The sequence below is a fragment of the Odontesthes bonariensis genome, chromosome 12 (assembly GCF_027942865.1).
Source record: "Odontesthes bonariensis isolate fOdoBon6 chromosome 12, fOdoBon6.hap1, whole genome shotgun sequence".
Classification (NCBI taxonomy): Eukaryota; Metazoa; Chordata; class Actinopteri; order Atheriniformes; family Atherinopsidae; genus Odontesthes; species Odontesthes bonariensis.
In genome coordinates, this window is record NC_134517.1 from 7,637,832 (window position 1) to 7,660,302 (window position 22,471).

At 42.1% G+C, this 22,471-nt stretch overlaps 1 protein-coding gene across 1 annotated transcript in view; it reads right to left on the reverse strand.

Moving 5' to 3' along the window:
* Positions 1-11,488: 11,488 nt before the first annotated feature.
* Positions 11,489-22,471, reverse strand: part of LOC142396085 (insulin-like growth factor-binding protein 2-B) — a 41,496-nt gene continuing 30,513 nt past the window's right edge. The window contains exons 3-4 of the mRNA XM_075478622.1: positions 13,805-13,945; positions 11,489-11,870 (exon numbers count right to left, since the gene is read on the reverse strand). Coding sequence (XP_075334737.1) covers positions 11,715-11,870; positions 13,805-13,945 — 297 coding nt within the window. The 3' untranslated portion in view covers positions 11,489-11,714. The remainder of the gene's footprint in view (positions 11,871-13,804; positions 13,946-22,471) is intronic.

A 22,471-nucleotide genomic window follows, 5' to 3' on the forward strand; every position in this document is an offset into this window, starting at 1 on the left:
TTTAACATGAGTTTGAACTTCAAGGGAAGGGGGACTGACCTAGTGGGACCAGCTCAATATTCAAATAATGGGGAAGGAGAGATTTGTAGCCCGAATGCTTTATCGTGTTATGGAAAATCTGCCTTTAGTAGAACGTAAAGGCAGAGAGAATTCCCTAGAGACACTCTGATTAACAATGACTCATAAAAACATTTACCGCATACAGATGTATTCACATGAACAAGGACAATTATGTATGTAAGAAAATATTATCTTTTAATGCTGTAATAATTGAATGTTGAGATATTTTCTTTCAATTTCTGCAGCAAGCACAGACACCCATAACGATGAAATAAGGATGTGTGCATGCATCTCCGGATATGTGAGTCATTTTGATTTCCTCTTTTATTTAAGGCAGGGACCAATTAGGTGTACTTATTTATCTATTCATTATTCTTTTTAAAGTTTTTTATTGGGGGATTAGACCAAAACCTTTCCCTTGGGTCCAACTTTGACCAATTCCAGATGTATGTGACAGAGGGAGGGTACCAAAGGGCCCAGCAGCTCCTAGCTAGCAGCTATCAGATCAAGCCATGCCGTAAAGATTGTTTAGGTACGTTCCTTGTTTCCGTGTGTATGTGTGTGCATGAAGCAGGGACAGGACTGACTTTGGGGGGGGGGGGGTAAACATGTGTAAAAGATTTGATTTGTGAGGCAGTGAACATGACAATTACTATTTGCCTTCAAAGAAACTGACAACTGCACTTAGGACTTCAAAGCATTTATGCCCTTTTATTACATGATTAGGCCAACGATGTTGGACGTTTACATGTGACATCAACTCATGCAAGTCACTCCATCCTAAAGCCAGTCCAACTGCTGTGCTTGACATGTCTGTGCTGCACAAAATAAAACCATTTAGCAAGTTTGGATTATTCCTTCCTTCCTTACTGAATTTCTGTTATATAAATGATCAGTACCGTAAAAATCACAATTCATGTGCGTCAATTTTCAATTTGAGTTTCAGCAACAATTATGGGACATGAGTACAAGTGGTACGCAGATGTTTACGCTGCATGATTGGAATCTTTGCAAATCACTGCTTGTGCTCTTGTTTAATGTCATCTTTTAAACAGGTAATAGTGGTTCTTGTCATCACTGAGATTGAGATGAAAGGAGATTTGAAAGAATGTACAGCGGTTAAGTAAATCACATGACTTCAGGGCGGAATCCGCCAATGCCGGTGGTAGAATCCGGGCAGACAAGTGTCTGCTAGTTTTTATCCAAGCCCTTTCATCACAGATGGACTTAGACCTGGAATCCCAAATGGAGGGTTCCTCAGCAAGGATCGGCTATGGCTGTAATTTATGTCCTATAAGCAATAGAAGTAGCATTTTAAGATTCAGTTATATTGCTGCTTTTATATTTGTGACTTCCATACATTGCAAGTGGTTAGTTGGAAGCTTGTAGAGTACTTTATTGGTCTTGGGAAAGCAGTGCTTTGTATAAGTATTAGCTTTGTTGGCTTTGCTAGTTTTTTGTAGATTTGACAACTGGTCCCATTAATGTTGTGCTCACCTAAGTATCTACATACAGCCCCAGTTCAAAAAAAAGTTTGTTTGGTCGCAACATGTAAAAAAAAAGTCGAGATGGGTCTATGGATGTCTGGTAAAGTAAATAGTACTAAAAAAAAAAACAGCTGAAGGAACATGCTGCGAGACAGGCAGAATCTCCTAAAGGTAAAGTTAGGTCGAGGTTAAAGCTGCGGTCGGCAACTTTTTTTTAGTCATATTAGCTTGAACTGTCATGGGATTCTGGAAGTAGAATATTAAATAGGCTGTTTAGGAAAAATAACGAAATCTGTAGCTCCCTCTGAAGCCTCTAATCATGCTTGCAAAAACCGAGCGCTCCCGGCTGTTTTTAACCAATCAAGTTAGGGTGGAGGAATCCTACCTGTCAATCACAGCTTGTGCACACGCTGCTGAGCGTGAGTCTGCCCCAGCTTGTGTGCGCTCACACTGGTGTGAACTCACGTGCACAACCTCGTCCACAGAGAGGGAGGGGTTTGGGGGGCGATTCGGAGCTTGTTAGAGGTTGGGGGAGGGACCTGAAAGTTGTATCAGTTCGAATTTTCCGACTTTAGACTCGCAATTTTGAAAACCTGTCGACTGCAGCTTTAAGCAATCTGCTAAAAACTATGTCTACAATTTGTGGCACAATCAGCAGACCCAGTTTTCATGAAGTAAATCAGTACTGGATGCCCCTGATCTTCTGGTGCCCCCCAGGTGACACTACATTAAAAACAGACATGATTCTTTCATGGAAATCACTGCATGGACTCAGGAACACTTCCTGAAATAATTTTCTGACAACACAGTTCACCATGCCATCCACAAATTAGGGTGCCAAGAAGAAGCTATATGTGAACATCATCTGGAATGCTGTCATCTACTCTGAGCCAAAACTGATTCAAAATGGACTGTGGCAGAGTGGAAAAACTGTCATGTGGTCAGATGAATCAATATTTGAAATAATTTTTGAAAATCATGGACTCTGTATCCTCTAGTCTAGACTAAAGAGGAGAAGGGCTATCCAACTTGTTATGAGCTCTCAGTTCAAAATCCTGCATCTCTGTCCTATTTTTTCTGGTACTATGGTGCACTAGTGGTGATGGAACTGGCAAGTTGCACATCTGGAAAGCCACCATCATAGGCTCCCATCCTGACAACATCTTTTTCAGCGAAGGTCTTGCATATTTCAGCAAGACAATTTTAAACTCCATACCGCATCTATTACAGCAACATGGCTTTGTAGGTGCTGAACTGGTCTGTCTACTGTTGAGAACTGTCACCAATTGAAAACATTTGATATACCATCCATCTGTCCATTGTCATCTGCTTATCCAAGGTTCAGGTGAGAAACTCAGATATCCCTCTCCCCAGCGACACTCTGGTGGTCCCAGGCCAAAAGGGATACATAATCCTGGGTCTACCTCCTCGCAGTAAGACCTCCAAAGGGAGGTGACCAGGAGGCATATTAACCAGCTGTCCAAATGATATACCATGAAACACATATACATAAAACATTGTGAAACACAAAATACATAAAAGGCGACCCAGGACGTTTGAGCAGCTAGAATCCTCCATCTAGACTAAATGGGACGATATTCCTCTCCCAAAGGTCTTCTCAGTTCTCAGATGTTTGCAGACTGTAGTTGAAAGAAGAGGGTATCTGACACAGTGGTAAATATGGCCCTGTCCTGACCTTTTGGTGTTGCTGCCTTTAAATTCATGGTAAGCTTAACTTTTTGCCAAATAGGAATTCTTCAGGCTTTGAATCACAAGAAGCCCATGTAGTACTCCAAATTGTAAAATAAAGGCCAAATAGCTGGAAAGTATTCTTGATGGGAGTTTCCTGTGATAGTTCCACATGCAATTTTCCTTTAAATCAGGAGAATATTGGCTGATATTTTAAGTGTGTTGACAGTTTCCATCCCAAATAAAGCCGTCGAAGAGTTTTTCGAGTTAACTGTCAAAAAATGACTGTAAAGCTGTGTAAATATTGTGTAAGATTGACTGCCTATTTTTTTTATCCCCTTGAAACTATCTTCTGTGTTACGAGTTTGATTCGTGTTCAGAAATTAGAATAAAACCATGTTGTTATGAATGACAGTTTCCCTTTAAATGGAAAGCTTTCAGCTTCAAATCAGCAAAAAATGTATAAAACTGACAAGCATTTACTCGTGCGCTATTCCTTTTCTTTGCTTAGTGCACATATACAAGTCCATACTCCCATCTAAGTACATTCCTATAACGGTATACAGTATAGAGAGTTGAAAGCTTTCCTGCCGTAATGAGCTGTAACATAATATTTGGCTTTTAATGTTCGAAGATAAATGTCTGTACTTCCCACTAACATTGGAGAACCTGGATAAAACAACAATTATTTTGTTAACATTCAACAAATGCATCCTCTGGGAGTCTTTGAAACAAGCCAACCATCAACATGTCAGGAGAATGTTGTTGAATGCTAACAAAAGAAATGGTAGCTCTGAAACTAGGGCAGATTTGATATTCTTTGTGTTAATACACACACAGAGTCATGTGATAGAAAAAGTACACACTCTTTTAGTTTTAAGGATTCACATATTAGAACATAAAAGAAAAAAAAAATCTTGTTAGGAGCTTATCTTTCCCAAATTCAAATATAAGTGCAGATGAATAAGACTTGACATACTACCCAGTGTGTCATCATTTACTGAACCAAAAATAAGGCTAAAAAAACATTGTGTGTGGGAAAAAAAAGAACCACTATTCAGTTAATTTCAGTGAATTTCCCCCATTTATAGTACTATTTTCCTACGCTCTTCAAAGGGCTTTTTGTGTTGAATGAATGTTTAACATTTATCTATTGACACGGACAGTCATTCAGCACTGTATGTTTGATATATTCACTACTTTAATCCTTATAATCACACACTAATGAGAACATCAGGGGCAATCTGGGTGCAATGTGTCTTGCCAAAGGACACATAGCACAACAGGAAGGATATCAAATTACCAATCTTTCAGTTGGAAGATGACCACCTGAGCCATGGTCACCCTTAAAGTTGCTTGTAAAATAATATTTAGCATCATTGACTTGAAGTGATAATTTTCTGTATGACATTATCACTTTCTCACATTGTTAGTGGAGGAATTTTGGCCCACTCAGCGTTACCGCGTTGCTTCACTTTGAGGTTTGCAACATCGATTTATGCACAGCTAGCTCTTAAGCTCCAACTACAGCATTTAAATCAGGTTTAAGACAGGAGATTTACCAGACCACTGCAATAACTTGATTATTTTCTTTTTAGTTATTCTGTTTTACATTTGCTGCTGTGTTTGGGATCATTGTCCTGTTGTATGACCAAATCTCAGCTGATCAGACAGATGGCTTCACGTTTGACTTCAGAATACTTTGGTACAAAGTGGAGTTCATTGTCAACTCAATGACTGCAAGGTGTCCAGGTCCTGTGACTGCAAAACAAGCTCAAATCATCTGGCCTCCAGCACCGTGCTTGTGAATTGGTATGAGGTATTTGTGCTGATATGCTGTGTTAGCTTTTCTACAAATGGGCTGCTGTGCATTATGACCCAACATCTCCACTTTGGTTTCATCTGATAAAGGACATTGCTCTTATCTTGTAATTTGTTCAGATTAAACTCTGCAAACCTAAACCATTCTTCCATGTTCTTTATAGAGAGAAGAGACTTTCTCCTGCAACCCTTCCAAACAAGCCATACTTTTTAGTCTTTTTCTAATTGTACTCTCATGAGCTTTAACGTTTAACATGCTAACTGAGGCCTGTAGAGTCTGAGATGTAGCTCTTGTTTTTTTTTTTGCAGTTTCTCTGAGCATAGCATGGTTTGACCTTGGGGTGAACTTGCTAGGACGTCCACTTCTCAGAATACTGGCAACTGTATTGAATTTTTTCCACCTGTAAATAATCTATCTTTTTCACTGTAGAATAATGGACTCCAAACTGTTTGAAAATGGCCTCATAACCCTCAGATTAATGAGTGATAACAATTGCTTCTCTAAAATAATTGCTGATGTCTTCTCCTTCCTTGCCATTGTGTTAACGCACACCTAAATACACTTTCAGAAGATCAGGTCATCAAGTGCATTTGATTAGCAGCACCTGGCAGCTATTTCGTCTCTTAATTCCCATGGAAGCAGTAAGGGTGGACTTTTTAATGAACTGTTTTTTTACGGTATGAGAATTACTGTGTAATATGTCACGTGTTGTTGTTCATCCATGGTTGAATTTGTCAAACTTTCCGATCTGGTCAGGATCACATTCTTTAATAATTATGTCCTATATGTCAAACCTTAGAATTTTGTGAGGGTGTACTGTACATTCTTTTTTACATGACAATACATGTGAATTTACACAAACACACACAAAGACATTGTAATTTATGGACATATGCTCAACCCCATTCTTACTCCCACAGTTGAACTACCCTTCTTGGCCCATTTTGCCTGATCTGTTAACCACAAAACAAAAGAGACTTGTTTTGATTTGTTCTCATTCAAAGGCCAGCTTAAAAGTACCATTAAATGTGCTAAACAACCTGAGGACGCCCACAATTCTTGAACAACACCAAGCCAAACTGCCAAATATTTACAGAAAGCTCCCTGCCAAAAACCAGACACTAATAAAACAAAATTAAAACAAATCAGAAAAAAAACAAAAACATGTCAGATTGTCTGAGTAGAGCTTGTAAGATTGTTCACGTTTTGCTCAACCTGATTAAAGGCAGCTTTAGACTGCAGCTCAGCTAACTGGCACACTGGCACTTGTATAAGGTTACAAGGCCAAAGCCAGTCAGGAGTGGTCTCATATGATACGCTTGTGGTCAGAACTACAAAGAACTCTTTCTTTCTTTACAAGTCCTGAATCATTTTGATCACACATCTTTGGTGACTTTTAGTGGGGACATTTGGCAGTCTTTGCAGTTTCCTCATGGGAAATGTACTCTTCTCTGTTTATCATGTATAACATAGCATATAAAACATATCACATTTAGATCAACTTTAAGAAACCTCCATCAGTTGATGCAACTTTGATCAAAATGAATCCTTTCAATTGTGACTGAGGCTTAAGAGAAAAGATATTAAAGATATTTTATCAATACTGACATACCTAAAGTATTTTTCTATTCATTTCTATTCTATTCTATTCTATTCTATACCTGTGTAGACTGTTGCCACAAAGATAAACTGTGCCTCTGCATACTGTATCTTAAGTGAGAGATGTAGATGGATCTTGTTCAGAGCTAAATTTGATCCATTTGACAGTAATATTAGACTTCAGCAGTTTGAGTTACCTTGATCAAGAGGGTATCCTCTGACTGGTAATTTCATCTACATGTTTACTACCCATGCTGTCTCCTTGCAAAAAAAAAAAAAAATCATGTGAATACATGAAATTATCCCTCCAGTGCAGCTCAGCAAGAAAACTCTATCAATTTGGACATAAGGAGGATAATTTGTTTCAAAATGCCAATATATTGGAAAGTTTTCCCACAGCCCAAGATGACCAAATTCCCCTAAATATGACATTTGCAGTGAGGCGATGCCTTAGGCAAATTTTTCAATTTTGCTTGAAGTTTAAACAATAGCCAAAAATTTGCTGATCAAGTGCCAGAAGGTTTATAACCAAAAACTGCCTCGACCATTTTCCTTTGAAATTGGTTTGAAAAGCTTTACAATTAGTCTTCTTCAGTTACAGTATAATTGCCTTTCAAGGAGGCCATGTCATTGCTCTTATTAACACTGGGAACAAGTACAGCAACAGAATTGAAAAACTTGGACTGTTAGCTATTGAACCATTAGTTTTAGTTTCAAACTTATACTTGTATGTACTTCCTAACTGTGTGTTTCTGTTGTAACTGTAAAGCGCTTTATGACCCTGGTCTGTGAAAGGCGCTGTACAAATAAAGCTTACTTACTTACTTACTTACATCCACTAGAGCTAGTTGTAGAAAGAATAACAGAGAATCACGCAAACCCAAAAGACAATATACTGATGAAGAAACAGTATCTTCTTCAGAGGTTTCCCCAGCTTTGCTGCACTAAGGACCACAACAGGTCATTCCTTTGTTGTAACTAATTTTTATTAATTAATTCATATATATATATATTTGCTGGGTTTTAGGTTTTAATCCTGTCTGGGACCTTTCTGTGTGTAGTTTGCATGTTCTCCCCGTTTATGTGTGGGTTCTCTCCAGGTGCTCCGGCTTTCTCCCACCACCCAAAAACATGTATGTCAGGTAAATTGGTGACTCTAAGTTGTCCTGAGGAGTGTGATTTTGCAATTTGTCTCTATGTGATGGACCTGTGGCCCTGTGATGGACTGGCAACCTGTTCAGGGTGTACCCTGCCTCTCACCCAGTGACAGCTGGGATAGCTCCCCCCGTGACCCTAGTTGGATTAAGCCGGTATAGAAAATGGATGGATGGATAGATATGTATATGCATGCCAAATTAACAGCAACACCATCATTTCCCTTCGAGTTATTATTATATGTATGTTTTTTCTCCCCAAGTAGCTAAGATTTTTTTTCTATTTGACTTTGTAAACAACATTGAACATCAGACAAAGTCAAATTGTCTATAACAGGTGTGGTTTCATTTTCATCCTTTATTTTCTTTATTTTTAACATTGTTTAGGATGTGGTCACATTTTAGAGGGTAAACATGACTGGAGTCCATCTTAGAAGTTCTCAGAGTTCATTTTCATTTTCGCTGTCATGTACTCCATTATGTACACTTGTTTCAGTCTTATTCGTGTTAGTGGAGGAGCATTCCTCCAATTTGCTGTTATCATTTTCCAGGCAATTAATAAGAGAATAGGAAGTGTTTATCTCTGGTCTTTTCGGAAAGTACTCCAAGGGCAAAAACCATTAGATCTGTAAGGTATGCCGATATCCAATTTTTTTTCCCAATCATCCCCTTCATGTTTTGCCAATATCCTACAATAGTCCCAGAGGACCTGTAAATGATCACCTGTCAATCAGCAGTTTCTCCAACACAGTGGTGATACTGAATCTTCATAGAATTGAGATTAGCAACAAAGTCCTAAAACCATCTCTTTTTAATCCATCAATTGAATTCCTGTCATAGATTATTGTTAATACCTTTGTGGTTGTCCATGCTCATAACTTCCCTGGTCCTGTCTTCAGTGACCACATTTCAGTCAAGCCCCTGTTTTTCTTTCACTTTGTGGGTGTTTTTAGTTACAAGCATCCTGTAAATACAGTATGTAAGATGGTCTTAGCTGCTAGATATTTCTCGATTATCATAATGAAATATTGTTTGCTACCCATCGGATGTCCTCTAAGTTTTTCCTACACTTTGTGGCTTTGAATATAATGCCACATTTTTCAATTGAAACAGATCCTTTGGGGGGAGTACTGATTTTGTAACTGGGCAAATTACTTTATTATGCTACACTTAAGAAGCTGGTTATTCATTCTTATGACTTTAGATTACCATTGTCTGAATCCACTGTGGGCTGCATGGTGGTTTGGTGGTTGGCACCGTAGCCTCACAGCAAGAAGGTTCCAGGTTCAACTCCCGGCTGGGGCCTTTCTGTGTAGAGTTTGCATATTCTCCCCGTGTATGCGTGGGTTCTCTCCGGGTACTCCTCCCACTGTCCAAAAACATGCATGTTAGGTTAATTGGTGTCTCTAAAATTGGCCTTAGGAGTGAGTGTGAGCGTGTGTGTGTGTGGTTGTTTGTCTCGTTTGTCTCTGTGTGGCCCTGTGATGGACTGGCGGCCTGTCCAGGGTGTACCCCGCCTCTCGCCCGATGACCGCTGGGATTAGCTCCTGTGACCCGACCAACGGATTCAGCGGGTATAGAAAATGGATGGATGGATGAATCCACTGTCCAACATCAATGGGAGGAAACCTATGTTGGCAACTTGTATAGTTCTTTACAGAGATAGTGCTCCTCTTGTGTCTTTCTGACTATAGCCCATAAAGAGTTTGCCTATTCCATACATTCTTTACTTAAAGATTATTCCAGAATTTTTTATATAGAGTGGGCGAGGCTGTCAAACTAATCTCCTGTGTTCTGTTTCACTCTGATTTACTCTCATTAACCTGATACCTGAAAGTGGACCATAAGTGTACAAACTGTTTAAAAGCACAGGGATCGAAGACAGGGGATTTTTGTAAAAACAGTAGCGTATTGTCGGCAAATAGTTCTCTCTTGAGCTGAACTGCTGGTTTTTCCATTATACCTGAGATCTGAGGCTTTTGACTGATTGCTTCAGCAAGAGAGTCTATACTATTAATCACTAACTGAAAGGAATTGCTGTGAATTACTAATCATTCAGCTACTGTAAAGTTATATACCAGATTGGGTCATGTTGTAGCAGAGTGCTGTCATCTAAAACATTAAAACATATAGACATGCTAAAAATAACACTTCCCAGCCTCCTTGCCTACATTGCATTCACACCATAACACCTTAATAACACTTTTTCATAGTAGAATGAGTGTTTACATTAGCCTAGAAGGCTAGCATAGTGTGGATAGTTAGCTACTACTTACTCTCTGGGTGGTGAAATAACTTTTAATATCTCTTTTCTTTTTCGTGACATTTCCTATTTACAAAGCCGAAACACGGGCAAAAATGTTGAGACCAAACAAAATATTAATGTGAGGATTTACTTTCATGATTTTGTGGCATCAATCCAACATTTTACTAGCCTGGGCGAAAGCCGACTGTTGACTCCGTCAAACAGTCTGGAAAAACCCAAGAGGAATCCGTTTCCATGGAGGCTGGGACCTTACTCAGCAACTTAAATTCATTGGAGTTCCCTTAAGTAATGTTTAGAAAGGACGTAGGTTATGCGCCGAGGTTCATGCTCACTCTCGCGAGGCTCTAGCTCGCGAATCACGCTTCCCACATCCGCTTTCATTATACCGGTACCATTTGAGAAATCAAACTTTTCCCAAAGCCAGTTGGAAGGAGAGCTTCGACATCCTTGCCACTAACAAAATTGACGAGGCATTCCTCTTGCTCTTGTTTTAATTGTGTAATGCTCTCCAGAGTTGAGACAACTTCATGGATAGCGTCTGGCGTTCTTCCGTCGCCATGTTTATTTCCGCTGCGGTTGAACTACAATTATATGGACTACAATGGACTCCGCGCGTGAGTTCTGCGTCACCACTCGCAACTGTTTGCTGATTGGCGAAACACTGAGCGAACCGAGGTAGGGGGATTTGGCCAGACTATGTGCGGAGCCAAAATCTTTGGGCGGAAGTACGTAGGATGGCGTCGCCAGGCTAACATTTTACAGCAACTCTGCTACACAGTGCGTCTCTTTGTCCGTAGCGGTGACGAGGGGGGCTGACCTTCAACCAATCAAATGGCAGCATATCTAACCTTGTTTCCATGAAGGTTACACTGAACATTGCGACGAGAGGGCACGTCGGAAAAATACTCCTCTACAAATGCTTAATACTATGAGTGAGTTTGTGAAAAATATTATATTTAATGCATTATGTTAAAAAAAAAATTATATCAGAATATTATCAAAAATATTAGTAGGGACAACTCTGTCTTCTCAACACTTTGGTTGTGACTTGTCCCTATGGTCCCTATGCAAACTTACGCCCTTGTTTTAATGTCATGTTACTGTACACATTTGCTTGATGGCTGGCAAAAGACACTATCTGCAAATAGTAGAAGGCTAACTATAAGGCTATCATTAGCTCTCTACAACATGACTGTGTAACACATTGCAAGGAATGAGTTAAAAGTAATGCTGTCTGCTAGAAACAACATGCTGTGCAAAAATAAGTATAATTCTGTGACAGGGGGGAAAGGGGATATTACCCCATTGACAAGAGACCAAAATAAGTACAATTACAGATTTATCTGTGTTTTAATATTTTTATCAGCATTTGGGATAATGTAAGAATAGAAATCAAATTTTACATCAATTATCTTGTCATTTCAAGACTTTTTAATTTAAAAATTGTACATATACTGCAAAAACTATCAGCAACAAGCCATTGGTGTGCTCCAGTTTCATCTTATATTAATATATATATCTATATATATATATAGATATATATATATGTATGTATATATATATCTATATATATATATATATAGATATGTATATGTATGTATATATGTATATATATCAGGTTGTTATCAGATTGTTTACTAAGGTGTTACTGCAGTAGGCATTGGTCTGAGATCCTCCTGAAACTGGCTACAGTTGGGATCCCCACGGACTTTAGGTGTCTCTGGTATCTGAACCCCTGTTAAGGGATTAACACACCAACACTCGCCCCTCTGGCCATGGGTGGACATGTTGCACTGGAAGGAGAGAAGAAAAACACAAACTAGACAAGTTGGAAAACACTGAAAAAAGGAGGAGACGGGTAAAGATGCACAGTGGGAAACAGTGGATGCTTTAATGAAGCATGGCGTACGGTGGCTTGAGAGTGTGTGTAGATGTGGATATTTTGGTGGTGATAGGCCATTGGATGAGAGTGAGGGCTATAGCTCGGGTGGGGCAGCACTCACCCAATAACAGCCCATCCTCAGGTCATACCCCTTATACACAACCCACAACCTATCAACAGCCACACGTGATCACAGACGCACACACATACACACACAGGAGCATGCCAGTGGGCTAGACCCCCTGCAGAGACCCCTCCTCTACTCAGAAATGAGGTCGTAATTGAAGTGGACACAGTTTAGGCCGCGCACGCGGGGCAACTGAGTAGGGGTCGGCATAAAGAATAAGGAGCTGTGGAGAAAGAAAAGACTTTTCATTTTCTTCCTTCGATGAGAAAGAACAAAAAAAGTGACAGTTACAGTAATTACTGCGCAACAAGGAGGGACAACTCCAAAGAGGAGCCAAGTGTTGAGGAGGTACAGTGTTCCTCCCTGGGAACTGAGGACTCCAGTCAGAAACAATGCTGTTGTTTGTGACCAGTGACGAAAATTGGCTGAGTGGTTGAGAGCCCTGCTTTCGGAAACCGTGGCGTCTATTCAAATCTTCTTTTCTGCTCCACTATCTTTGTTGAAAAAAAAAACAAAAAAACACTGGATATGTGACCTTGTTTGTCCTCCTCTGTCTGATTTCTATGGATGAGCAGAATTCAAATTCCCCTCAGTCGGAAGCACAGTTCGTTCCTCAGCTTTAACAAAATTCTTCCCATGAAGTACGCCAAACACTTTTATTGCCTTGTAACCTTGAGCTCAGAAGCTTGTTGCTTCATTCATGAAGACAACATCCCCTCATGCATGTCTATGTGTGTGTAGTTCTAAAGAAGGAGGAGGATGATGTGTTTGGGGTTTATTTAAAAAAAAAAAAAAAGTGTGATGCATGATTTTATCAAGCTGATTCAAGAGAATTGCGTGATGTGTGGGATTTAGACTGAGAACAGAGAAATTGAAAAAATGAATTAGTGGTTCTACATGGACTTGAGCGAAAGGGAGAGGAAGGCAAAATTATAATTAAACATATAAGAAAAATATAAGGTCACGCTGCACCTAACCTTTATGCATTATACATGTAAAGTTTTAAACCTACTATTTCTAAAGACTCTTGAGTCTCTTGTACTCTTATGATACCTGTGTCTTTAAAAAAACTATACCACAAATGAATCACACAAAGTAAAAGAAAGCTGCTGCTGTGCTGCTCCACATGGGCTGAATTTTTAGAACGTCTCACAACTAAAAGACCAAAACTAACTATTACTAACTGGTGAAGTTACAGTGTTTTACCGATTGTGATTTCACCCGATTATTTGAATCTTTTGATGATATTATGTACTGCAGAAGATTAAATATTCAGTCTCCACAATTTTACATTGATGTACATAATTATGAAAAGCAAATAGCTGAACCTCTGCCCATCCTAACTTCTGAGACACTCTTTTCAATCCCAATAATGTTACTAACTGGTTTTCAATTAACCTGATCAGTTGCAATATGTTCCTGCTGCGGTTTCCTTTTAGAATCAGTTATTGTCCCAGCCCAGACAAGTCACCAGTCCATCGCAGGGTCAACACAGAAATACGAGACCACCAAACAACCATGTTCGCTTACACTCACACATTCACACTCAGTCCTACAGCCAATCAGAATCACCAATTGACCTAAAATGCAAGCTTTTGGAGGATGAGAGGAAGCCAGAGTGCCTGGAGAAAACCCACCCATGCACTGGGGGAACATACAAAGTGATGCCCCAGCCGAGATTCAAACCAAGGGCCTCCTTGCTATGCTCCATGACTCACCTGTTTGAGGTTGTACAGCCCATCTCTGTCACAGTTTGGGAATTTGAGCCCATACAGGTTCTCTAGTGGGCCTCTGCTATCCTCAGATGTCATTTTGGAAATCTCCTCTAAGACCTTGTTTAGCTCCTCCTGACAGGCACTCTGATATGACAAAGGAGTAAACTGTTAATGCTATGGCAGTCATTGTGAAGCACATATCACAGTAGGATTACAAATACAGAAACAGAAATTCAGTTTGACATAAAAAAAGGTGTTCTATTCAACACAAAGAATGATGATATAAAATACTTCTGTGTATTGTGTAAAAACATCTCACGTATACTCATTTGTAGCTCAAATTTTATGTCGAACAATTAGAGACAAGCAGCAGGTTAAACCATTATTACTGATGTGAGTCTCTTTGAGTGGAACACGACTGACTCCATGCACACTACTCCTTAACACACCATTGCTCATGGAATTCACACTTATTGTGTATTCAATAAGTTTGGTCATTTTGACATAGACACAGTCTGTATATCAGTGCGCCTGTGGGATCAAAAGAGTTCAGTTTTATGATTAGTTGGCTGAGGCTAAGAGAAAAGGCCTGGACCCTCATTTATCAAGCGTTCTTAGGAACAGATCTGTGCGTAAAGCGTGCGTGCGATCATTCCTGAGCAAAGTGTGGGATTTATGAACATGTACTTGAACTTAGAAATGTGCCTAAATCTACGCACAGCTTTGACCATGCTTACGCACATTGCCTAGTGGTAGAATTACGAAACTGCAAATGGTGTTGATCGCTGCACAGGGGAATATTACAATGTTCATTCAATTGTTGCATTACAGTATGTCTGACGGCATTTGGGTCCGTGTAGCCTATGCAATTCCAAAGCACGGTGCATTAGACCTACCTGGCGTTCATTGCATTTCATTCAGAGTGTAACAATAATTGTTTCACCAGAAGACCTGACAATAAACAGCCTAGTTTAATTGATATGGGTATAAAAGGCACACGCAACATGGCCCATCTTGCATTGCTTGAGGATCTGGAAAACCGTACGCTACGGGGGAAACGCGTGTTTAGGGAGCATGCAGATTTATTGGCAGAAAGTAGTGAGTGGCTTCTAAGCAGGTTCAGATTTCCAAAACATATATTGCTCGACCTCTGCCGTGAATTGGGGCCATTTCTCGAGCAAGAAACTAAGCGCACGCAAGCCATACCTGTGCATATTCAGGTGCTGTCCACTCTGGGCTTTTTGGCTACAGGTACGTTTCAGCGCGAGGTAGGAGATCGATGCGGCATTTCTCAGCCGTCCATGAGCCGAATTCTGCCCACAGTGTTGGATGCGATTATTTCTTTGGCACGGACTTACATTCGATTCCCTTATGGGGGTCCACGCCAGGCAGACATTAAGCGAGGGTTTTATGGTATCGCGCAGTTCCCCAACGTCATAGGAGCAATAGACTGCACTCACGTCGCACTAAAAGCACCATCACAGCACAAATACAACCTCGTGAATAGGAAGGGGAAGCACTCCATTAATGTACAGCTTATATGCGACAGTGATATGCTGCTTCTCAATGTCGTTGCCCGATGGCCAGGGGGGACGCACGATTCCTTTATTTTGCAGAACAGCTCCGTGGGCCTTTGTTTACAAGAAGGAGCTGTTGAAGATGGATGGCTTATCGGTGAGTGTTGCGCAGCATGTTTGCAACATTGGTTATATGTATGGTTATGTGTTTCAAGCTGTTCTGCAACATGTGAATTTAATGAATGCAATGCTACTTGCCTCCTAGGTGATCAAGGCTATCCGCTGAAACAATGGCTCATGACTCCACTAACTAACCCACAGACACAGCAGGAGCAAGCTTACAACGCGCGCACCAGAGTCACCATAGAGCGCGCGAATGGTTTGCTGAAAGGCCGATGGATGTGCCTGTCAAGCGCGGGGGGAACGCTCCAATATTGCCCTGAAAAGTGTGCAACATTGTGACGGCGTGCTGTGTGCTTCATAATTTGGCCATCAGAAGAGGCATCCCCCTGCAGGAACCACCTAGACCAGACGACCGTTTGGAAGCTGGAGAGCCTTGCGCAGAGGCCATTGCCCCTGGTGCCATGCGGATGAAAGCAGGGATAATAGAGGGATTTTAGGCAAGTCTACCCATGTTAGGCATATAATTTACCCAATTTACCCTCCAATTATGGCTGCAATTTGTTCATCCGTATCCGACAGTTTTTCGCTGTTTTGGCCTCCGCCGGTCAACACAACAACCCTCTTGTGAGCTGCTACACGTTTTTTGGCGTTTAGTTTAACGTCAAACCATTTTTTCTTAATTTCTGCCACGGTCCGTTGTGCAGATCCCACAGCATTTACGCCCAATGCCACCTTCTCCCACGCGATATTTTTTTTTTGTCCGTTACCCCACCATCTAAGGTGCCGAATAGGATTTTTTGGTGTTGTCCTACCTCTGTTACCAGAGCTTCTATCTCAGTCTCCGAAAAGTTTCGCTTTTTGGCGCGCCTCTCCATCATTCCACCAAGGATTTAATTGCGAGTTCCGGTGGCTTTTAAAGGGAATGTTGGTGCCATATATGGTTAATTGGGGGCGTTCCATGATGCAAATTAGTCTGATCGTGTCGTGCCCGCGCAAGGTGAACTGGCAGGTGTGGTATTTATCATTGCAGATTACCTACCGGTGTGTGTACGACCTGTGTAAGAACGTTTGATGAATGCCGATTTTTTTGTACTTGGGCACATTCTAAATTTCACTCATACGGCAGGATTTAGAAGGGATTCTACGCACTAATGATAAATGAGGGCCCAGGAACCTTATCAGACATTTGAACATGTGGATCTCTCTCTCTCTCTCTCTCTCTCTCTGCTATGCTGGGATTGTGGGAGCGTGAGTGTGAGTGTTCACGGAGGGGTTTTCAAACTTTTACCTATCTCTGTTTTTCTTGCGTACTTTATGATATTTCGCAGTTTTTTTTTCAATTGACTGATTTAGACTGATTTAGTTTGTTCTGGTGGGTATACTGTGCTGCGGGAGCTCTGAGCTTCCGACAGCGTGGAGATGGCGTTTAACACGTCAAATCTTTCGCTGCGGAATGGAGTCAGGTGCTGGTGCTGATGCGCAGTCCGCCGGTGGTGTGGAGGAGGAGGGAGGCGCAGCCAGCAGTGCAAACGGTGTTAGTGAAGACGGGGGCGGGTTGCTGCCGCATGCTTCTGAAGACACAGAATTACTGTCTGAGGAGGGTATAGAGGATGATGATACCCGCTCAGAATTTTCGGATATTTCTGAGGTGGTTGTCTCACAAGTAAATGAGGATCAGGTGTACCCCCTAGAGAGCATAGTGAAATTTTTGGACGATACATTTGGACAGTCTGTTGACGTGCGAGATTTTTTCTCTGATTTGCGAAAATTTGAGCATTCTGTGGTGTATTGGAAAAAGAAAGCAGGAGAGCAACAGCTTTGTCAAAGGAAGAAATTTCGGTTGAAAAACCATTTAACGAAAATAAGGAAATTACGGAAAGTTCAGTCTTTGAAGAAATGATTTTAATATTTTCTATTTAGTTTCTCAATGGCTTCCCTATTGAAGTTTTTCTCTGTTTGGGTTCTGGTGTATTTGTTCCTCTTTGGGTTTATTTTCCCCCTTTTCTTTCTCTCTATGGAAACATTAACAGTGGGATCCCTTAATATCAATGGTGGGAGGGATAGGGGTAAAAGGGCGCTGGTATCAGAATATATAAAGTTAAAGGGAATTGATGTTGTGTTCTTACAGGAAACACATACAGACTGTTATAATGAAATTGAGTGGAGGAGATGGTGGGAGGGGGAGTGCTTTTTAAGTCACGGGACCAATTTAAATGCCGGTGTAGCTGTGCTTTTTGGGAAACATTTAGATGTTACCATTGAATCCACTGTAGAGGTGGTGCATGGTAGGGTATTAATGGCAAGGGTGGGGATTAGGGGGCAATCTTACATACTAGTCAACGTCTATACTTATAACACTGGGGCTGAACGTATGGTTCTTTTTAGGAGGTTGGGGGATTTCTTAAAACAACAGAACGTGGATGCATGTTTGATTATGGGGGGTGACTGGAATTGCACAGTCAATGGGTCGCTGGATAGACTCGGGGAGGAGAGTCACATCTTATCGGGGAGGGTGCTAGACACCTTTGTTAAGGAGCTGGATATGATTGATGTATGGAGAAGTAGGAATCCTTTAGCCAAACAATATACATGGGTTAAAGCTGTGGACTCAAGGGTGGCGGGTGCTAGATTAGACAGATTATATGTGTCTGCCTTGTGGGTTCTTAGATCACCATTTGGTTACAGTTGGGTTTTGTTTATCAACATCGCCAAGGCCAAAGTATTATTGGCACTTTAATAATAGACTCTTGCAGGACAACACTTTTTGTGAAAATTTTGTTGCTTTTTTGGGAAATCTGGAGGGCACAGAGGGGTAACTTTGAGACTGTTTGTCAATGGTGGGAGGTGGGGAAAACTCAAATACGGTTTTTCTGTCAGAGGTATACTTATAATGCCACTGCCATATTGAAGGGGAATATAAGAAGGTTGGAGGGGGAGATTAGCAGAATTGAGGTGGGCGGGGAGGGGATTGAGTTTGTGGACATTAATGAAAAAAAGAAAGAACTGAGTTCGTTTTTGCATGAACGAGCTAAGGGGGCCCTGGTGAGAGCCAGGTTCTCCTCTGTAAAGGACATGGACGCTCCAACTTCTTATTTTTTCAACCTGGAGAAAAAGGCAGCACAGAAGAAGTATATGGCGTTCCTTAAACGGCAAGATGGAACTATAACCTCTAATCCCTCAGAGATGAGGGACATGGCGATAGATTTTTTTGGGGACCTGTACAGTAAAACCGACTGTGACCCTCTGTGTGCTGAGCAGCTGCTCCAGGGCCTCCCCGTCCTAAGCCTGGAGGACAGGAGTGCCCTGGACCAGGTGATGACCTTCCAGGAGCTGACGGAGGCGGTCCAACAAATGGGCAGGCACCAGGAATTGATGGTTTGTCAGCCGACTTCTATCAGAACTTTTGGGGAATTATCGGACAGGACTATTTTGACATGCTGCAGGAGTGTTTCAGGGAGCAACGACTACCAATAAGCTCCAGGAGTGCTGTGCTGTCACTCCTACCCAAAAAAGGGGATTTGGGGTTACTGAAGAATTGGAGGCCAGTGTCTATTGTGTTTGGACTACAAGATTTTTTCCAAGTGCTATTAAAATTAGAATTAAAATTTTTTTGTCTGTCCTGGTCCATGAGGATCAGTCGTACTGTGTACCAGGGCGTACAATAATGGACAATCTGTTTCTCGTGAGAGATGTCATTGACTGTGCACAAATCAAAGACATTGATGTGGGACTTTTATCTATTGACCAGCGTAATGCTTTTGACAGGGTCAATCATGACTATCTGTTTAAAGCTGCAGTCGGCAGGTTTTCAAAATTGCGAGTCTAAAGTCGGAAAATTCGAACTGATACAACTCTCAGGTCCCTCCCCCAACCTCTAACAAGCTCCGAATCACCCCCCAAACCCCTCCCCCTCTGTGGACGAGGTTGTGCACGTGAGTTCACACCAGTGTGAGCGCACACAAGCTGGGGCAGACTCACGCTCAGCAGCGTGTGCACAAGCTGTGATTGACAGGTAGGATTCCTCCACCCTAACTTGATTGGTTAAAAACAGCCGAGAGCGCTCGGATTTTGCAAGCATGATTACAGGCTTCAGAGGGAGCTACAGATTTCGTTATTTTTCCTAAACAGCCTATTTAATATTCTACTTCCAGAATCCCATGACAGTTCAAGCTAATATGACTAAAAAAAAGTTGCCGACCGCAGCTTTAATGTGTTAAAGGTTTTTGGTTTTGGGGAAAGGATGTTAGCATGGTTAAAACTATTGTACAATGAGGCATCTGTTATGCTTAAAGTGGGAGGGGGGTTAAGCAGGCCTATCGAACTAACACGTGGCATACGGCAGGGGTGTCCACTGTCAGATCAGCTGTATACCCTGGCCATAGAACCACTTTTGAATAAGCTCAGGGGGGGGGTTAAGGGGGTTTGTGGTTCCAGGAGATCCTAAGGGGGCCATGTGTAGCGTTTCAGCTTATGCTGATGATGTAACTGCCTTTATTTGTCATCAGGGGGATGTTGATTTTGTGTGTGGGGCATTAGAAGCGTATGGGAAAGCATCGTCAGCCATGGTAAACTGGTCTAAAAGTGAAGGTTTTTTAATGGGGAAGTGGGGCACCGATGGCCCACCCTCTCTCCCTGGGGGGCTGGAGTGGGGGAGGGAGGGGCTCAAGGTGTTAGGGGTCTTCTTGGGGGTTCCTACCTTTCAACTGAGGAATTGGGAGGGGTTGTTGGAGAAGGTGTCAGCTAGGTTGTCTAAATGGCATTGGCTATTACCTGAGCTGTCCTACAGAGGTAGAGTTCTGGTTACGAATAACCTGGCCGCCTCCATGCTTTGGCATAGGTTTGGCGTCCTGGACCCACCTGAGCTGTTGGTCAGGGAGCTCCAACGCAGGTTGAACAATTTTTTTTGGTCTGGGCAGCACTGGATCCCGGCACCAGTGCTTTACCTGCCAGTAGGTGAAGGAGGGCAGGGCTTAGTGGACATTAACAGCCGTGTGCTTGCCTTCAGACTGCATGCGGCGCAGCGACTACTCTACGAGGATGCTTTGGTGTGGGGGCCAGTTGCTCTTTCCCTTTTGAGAGAGTCCACACCGATGAGCTATGACCGGCAATTGTTTTTGCTGGATGGACATGAGGCGTACAGTGGTGGGCTTCCTCCGTTCTATCGCACAATGATCAAGGTGTGGATGTCAACCTTCAAGGTGCAGAGGACCAACTGTTCTGTAAAGGATTGGATTTTGGGGGAGCCGTTGTTTTTTAACCCTTGGTTGAAGAGCAGGCTCCTCGCATCCGCTAGTGTCCAAAGCTGGTTTGCTGCTGCCGAATGTACGGTTCGGGCACACTTGAGAGATGGGGATGTATGGATAACAGCCAACCAGCTGCAGAGGGTGACTGGACTGCATTCGCTGAGGGTCCTAGAGGGGATCCTGACGGAGGTCCAGAGAGCACTACCGGGTGCCTGGAGAGACGTGCTACAGACTGGCGGGTTGGGTCCCGACTGGAAGATCACATTTAGATTCCCCATGGTGGAGGTGTCTGCTGCAGTAGTGGACTCCCCAGAAGACCGTGGGGCGAGTCTGATGTGTGTGAATACTGATGAACAAAGAGCCTTTGTAAGCCTCAGTAAGAAGGAGTTGTACACTCTGGGCGTCAAGGTGGGCCATCAGAGGGTGCTGAAGCGTGTTGGGGCATGGAGGTGGTCAGAAGTGTTTGGGCCAGGGTTCCCTTCTAGGGAGTGCTGGAGGTCCCTGTACAAGCCTCCCATTGAGAAGCGTACTGCTGATCTGCAGTGGAGGCTTGTTCATGGGGCGATAGCTACAAACAGACATGTGGCACACCTGAATCCAGCAGTGGGGAGGGGTTGTCCATTCTGTGGGGAGGAGGAGTCACGAATCCATTTGTTTTTGCAATGTGAAAGGTTAGAGGGTCTTTTTCAGTGGTTTAAGGTGGCTTTGGGAGGGATTGGGGAGGGTCTCTCTGAATCCTTCTTTATTAGTGGCCCTAAATATAATGCCAAGTTCAAGAAGGAGGTCTGTCTGGTCAACTTCCTATTGGGTGTGGCAAAGTTGGCCATTTGGCTGACCCGAAAGAAGAAAATGTTGGGCCTAGAGTCTGTGGACCCCTTGGAGAGTTTTTTGGGGATGGTTAGAGGTCGAATCAAGGTGGAGTTCACGTATTATCACTTGGTAAACGATGTGGAGACATTTTCAGGCATTTGGTGTGTGTGGGGATTGTTGTGTGGGGTTGGGGAGGATGGGGAGCTGAGTATGAATGTATAGGTGGAGTTGGGGTTGAATCTGTGCAGTGGATGTATTGTGATAATATATGATGGGTAAACGGTATTAAATAAAGACATTTTAAATCTCTCTCTCTCTCTCTCTCTCTCTCTCTCTCTCTCAGTTAAAGACCTAAGTTAGAGATTTGGGATGCTTTGCCCTTGGGATCAGGCACTTTGTTTGGGGGTAAGTGTTGTTTTTTTTTTATTGGATGCTTTTTTTATATTTTGTTTGTCATTTTATCCACTTGTGGTTGCAATTCGTCTTGAAAATAGCATTTTCCACAGTCATAGAATTCATCTGTCACAATACAGATTGTTATCTCTGTTTATTATTATCTATATTGCCTGATATGGCTATGACCTCTGGGAGGAATGGGCAGTCAGTAGAGATTACCAATTAGAATTTGAAAAAGCCAAATCATCCCATTAAACTAACCAAGGTCCTTGCTCATCTTAAGCTACTGAAAACTGACATAGCTTTCCTAACTGAGACCCACATGCCTGTGTTAGACCATATTAGTCTAAAGAGAGGCTGGGTTGGACAGGTATATCACTAATCACTTTACTTAAAGATGTATTTGATAATAGTTTAAAGTCTAGGTGTCTCACCCCCAACCCTTCACCAGGCATCAATATCCTACTTTTGGAAAAAGGGCAAGCATTTACTCCTCTTACCATCTAATAAGTCTCCTTAATGTTGACATGAAGATCCTAGCTAAGAGGATGGCTCTGTCTTGAATCTGTTTTGCCCACCCT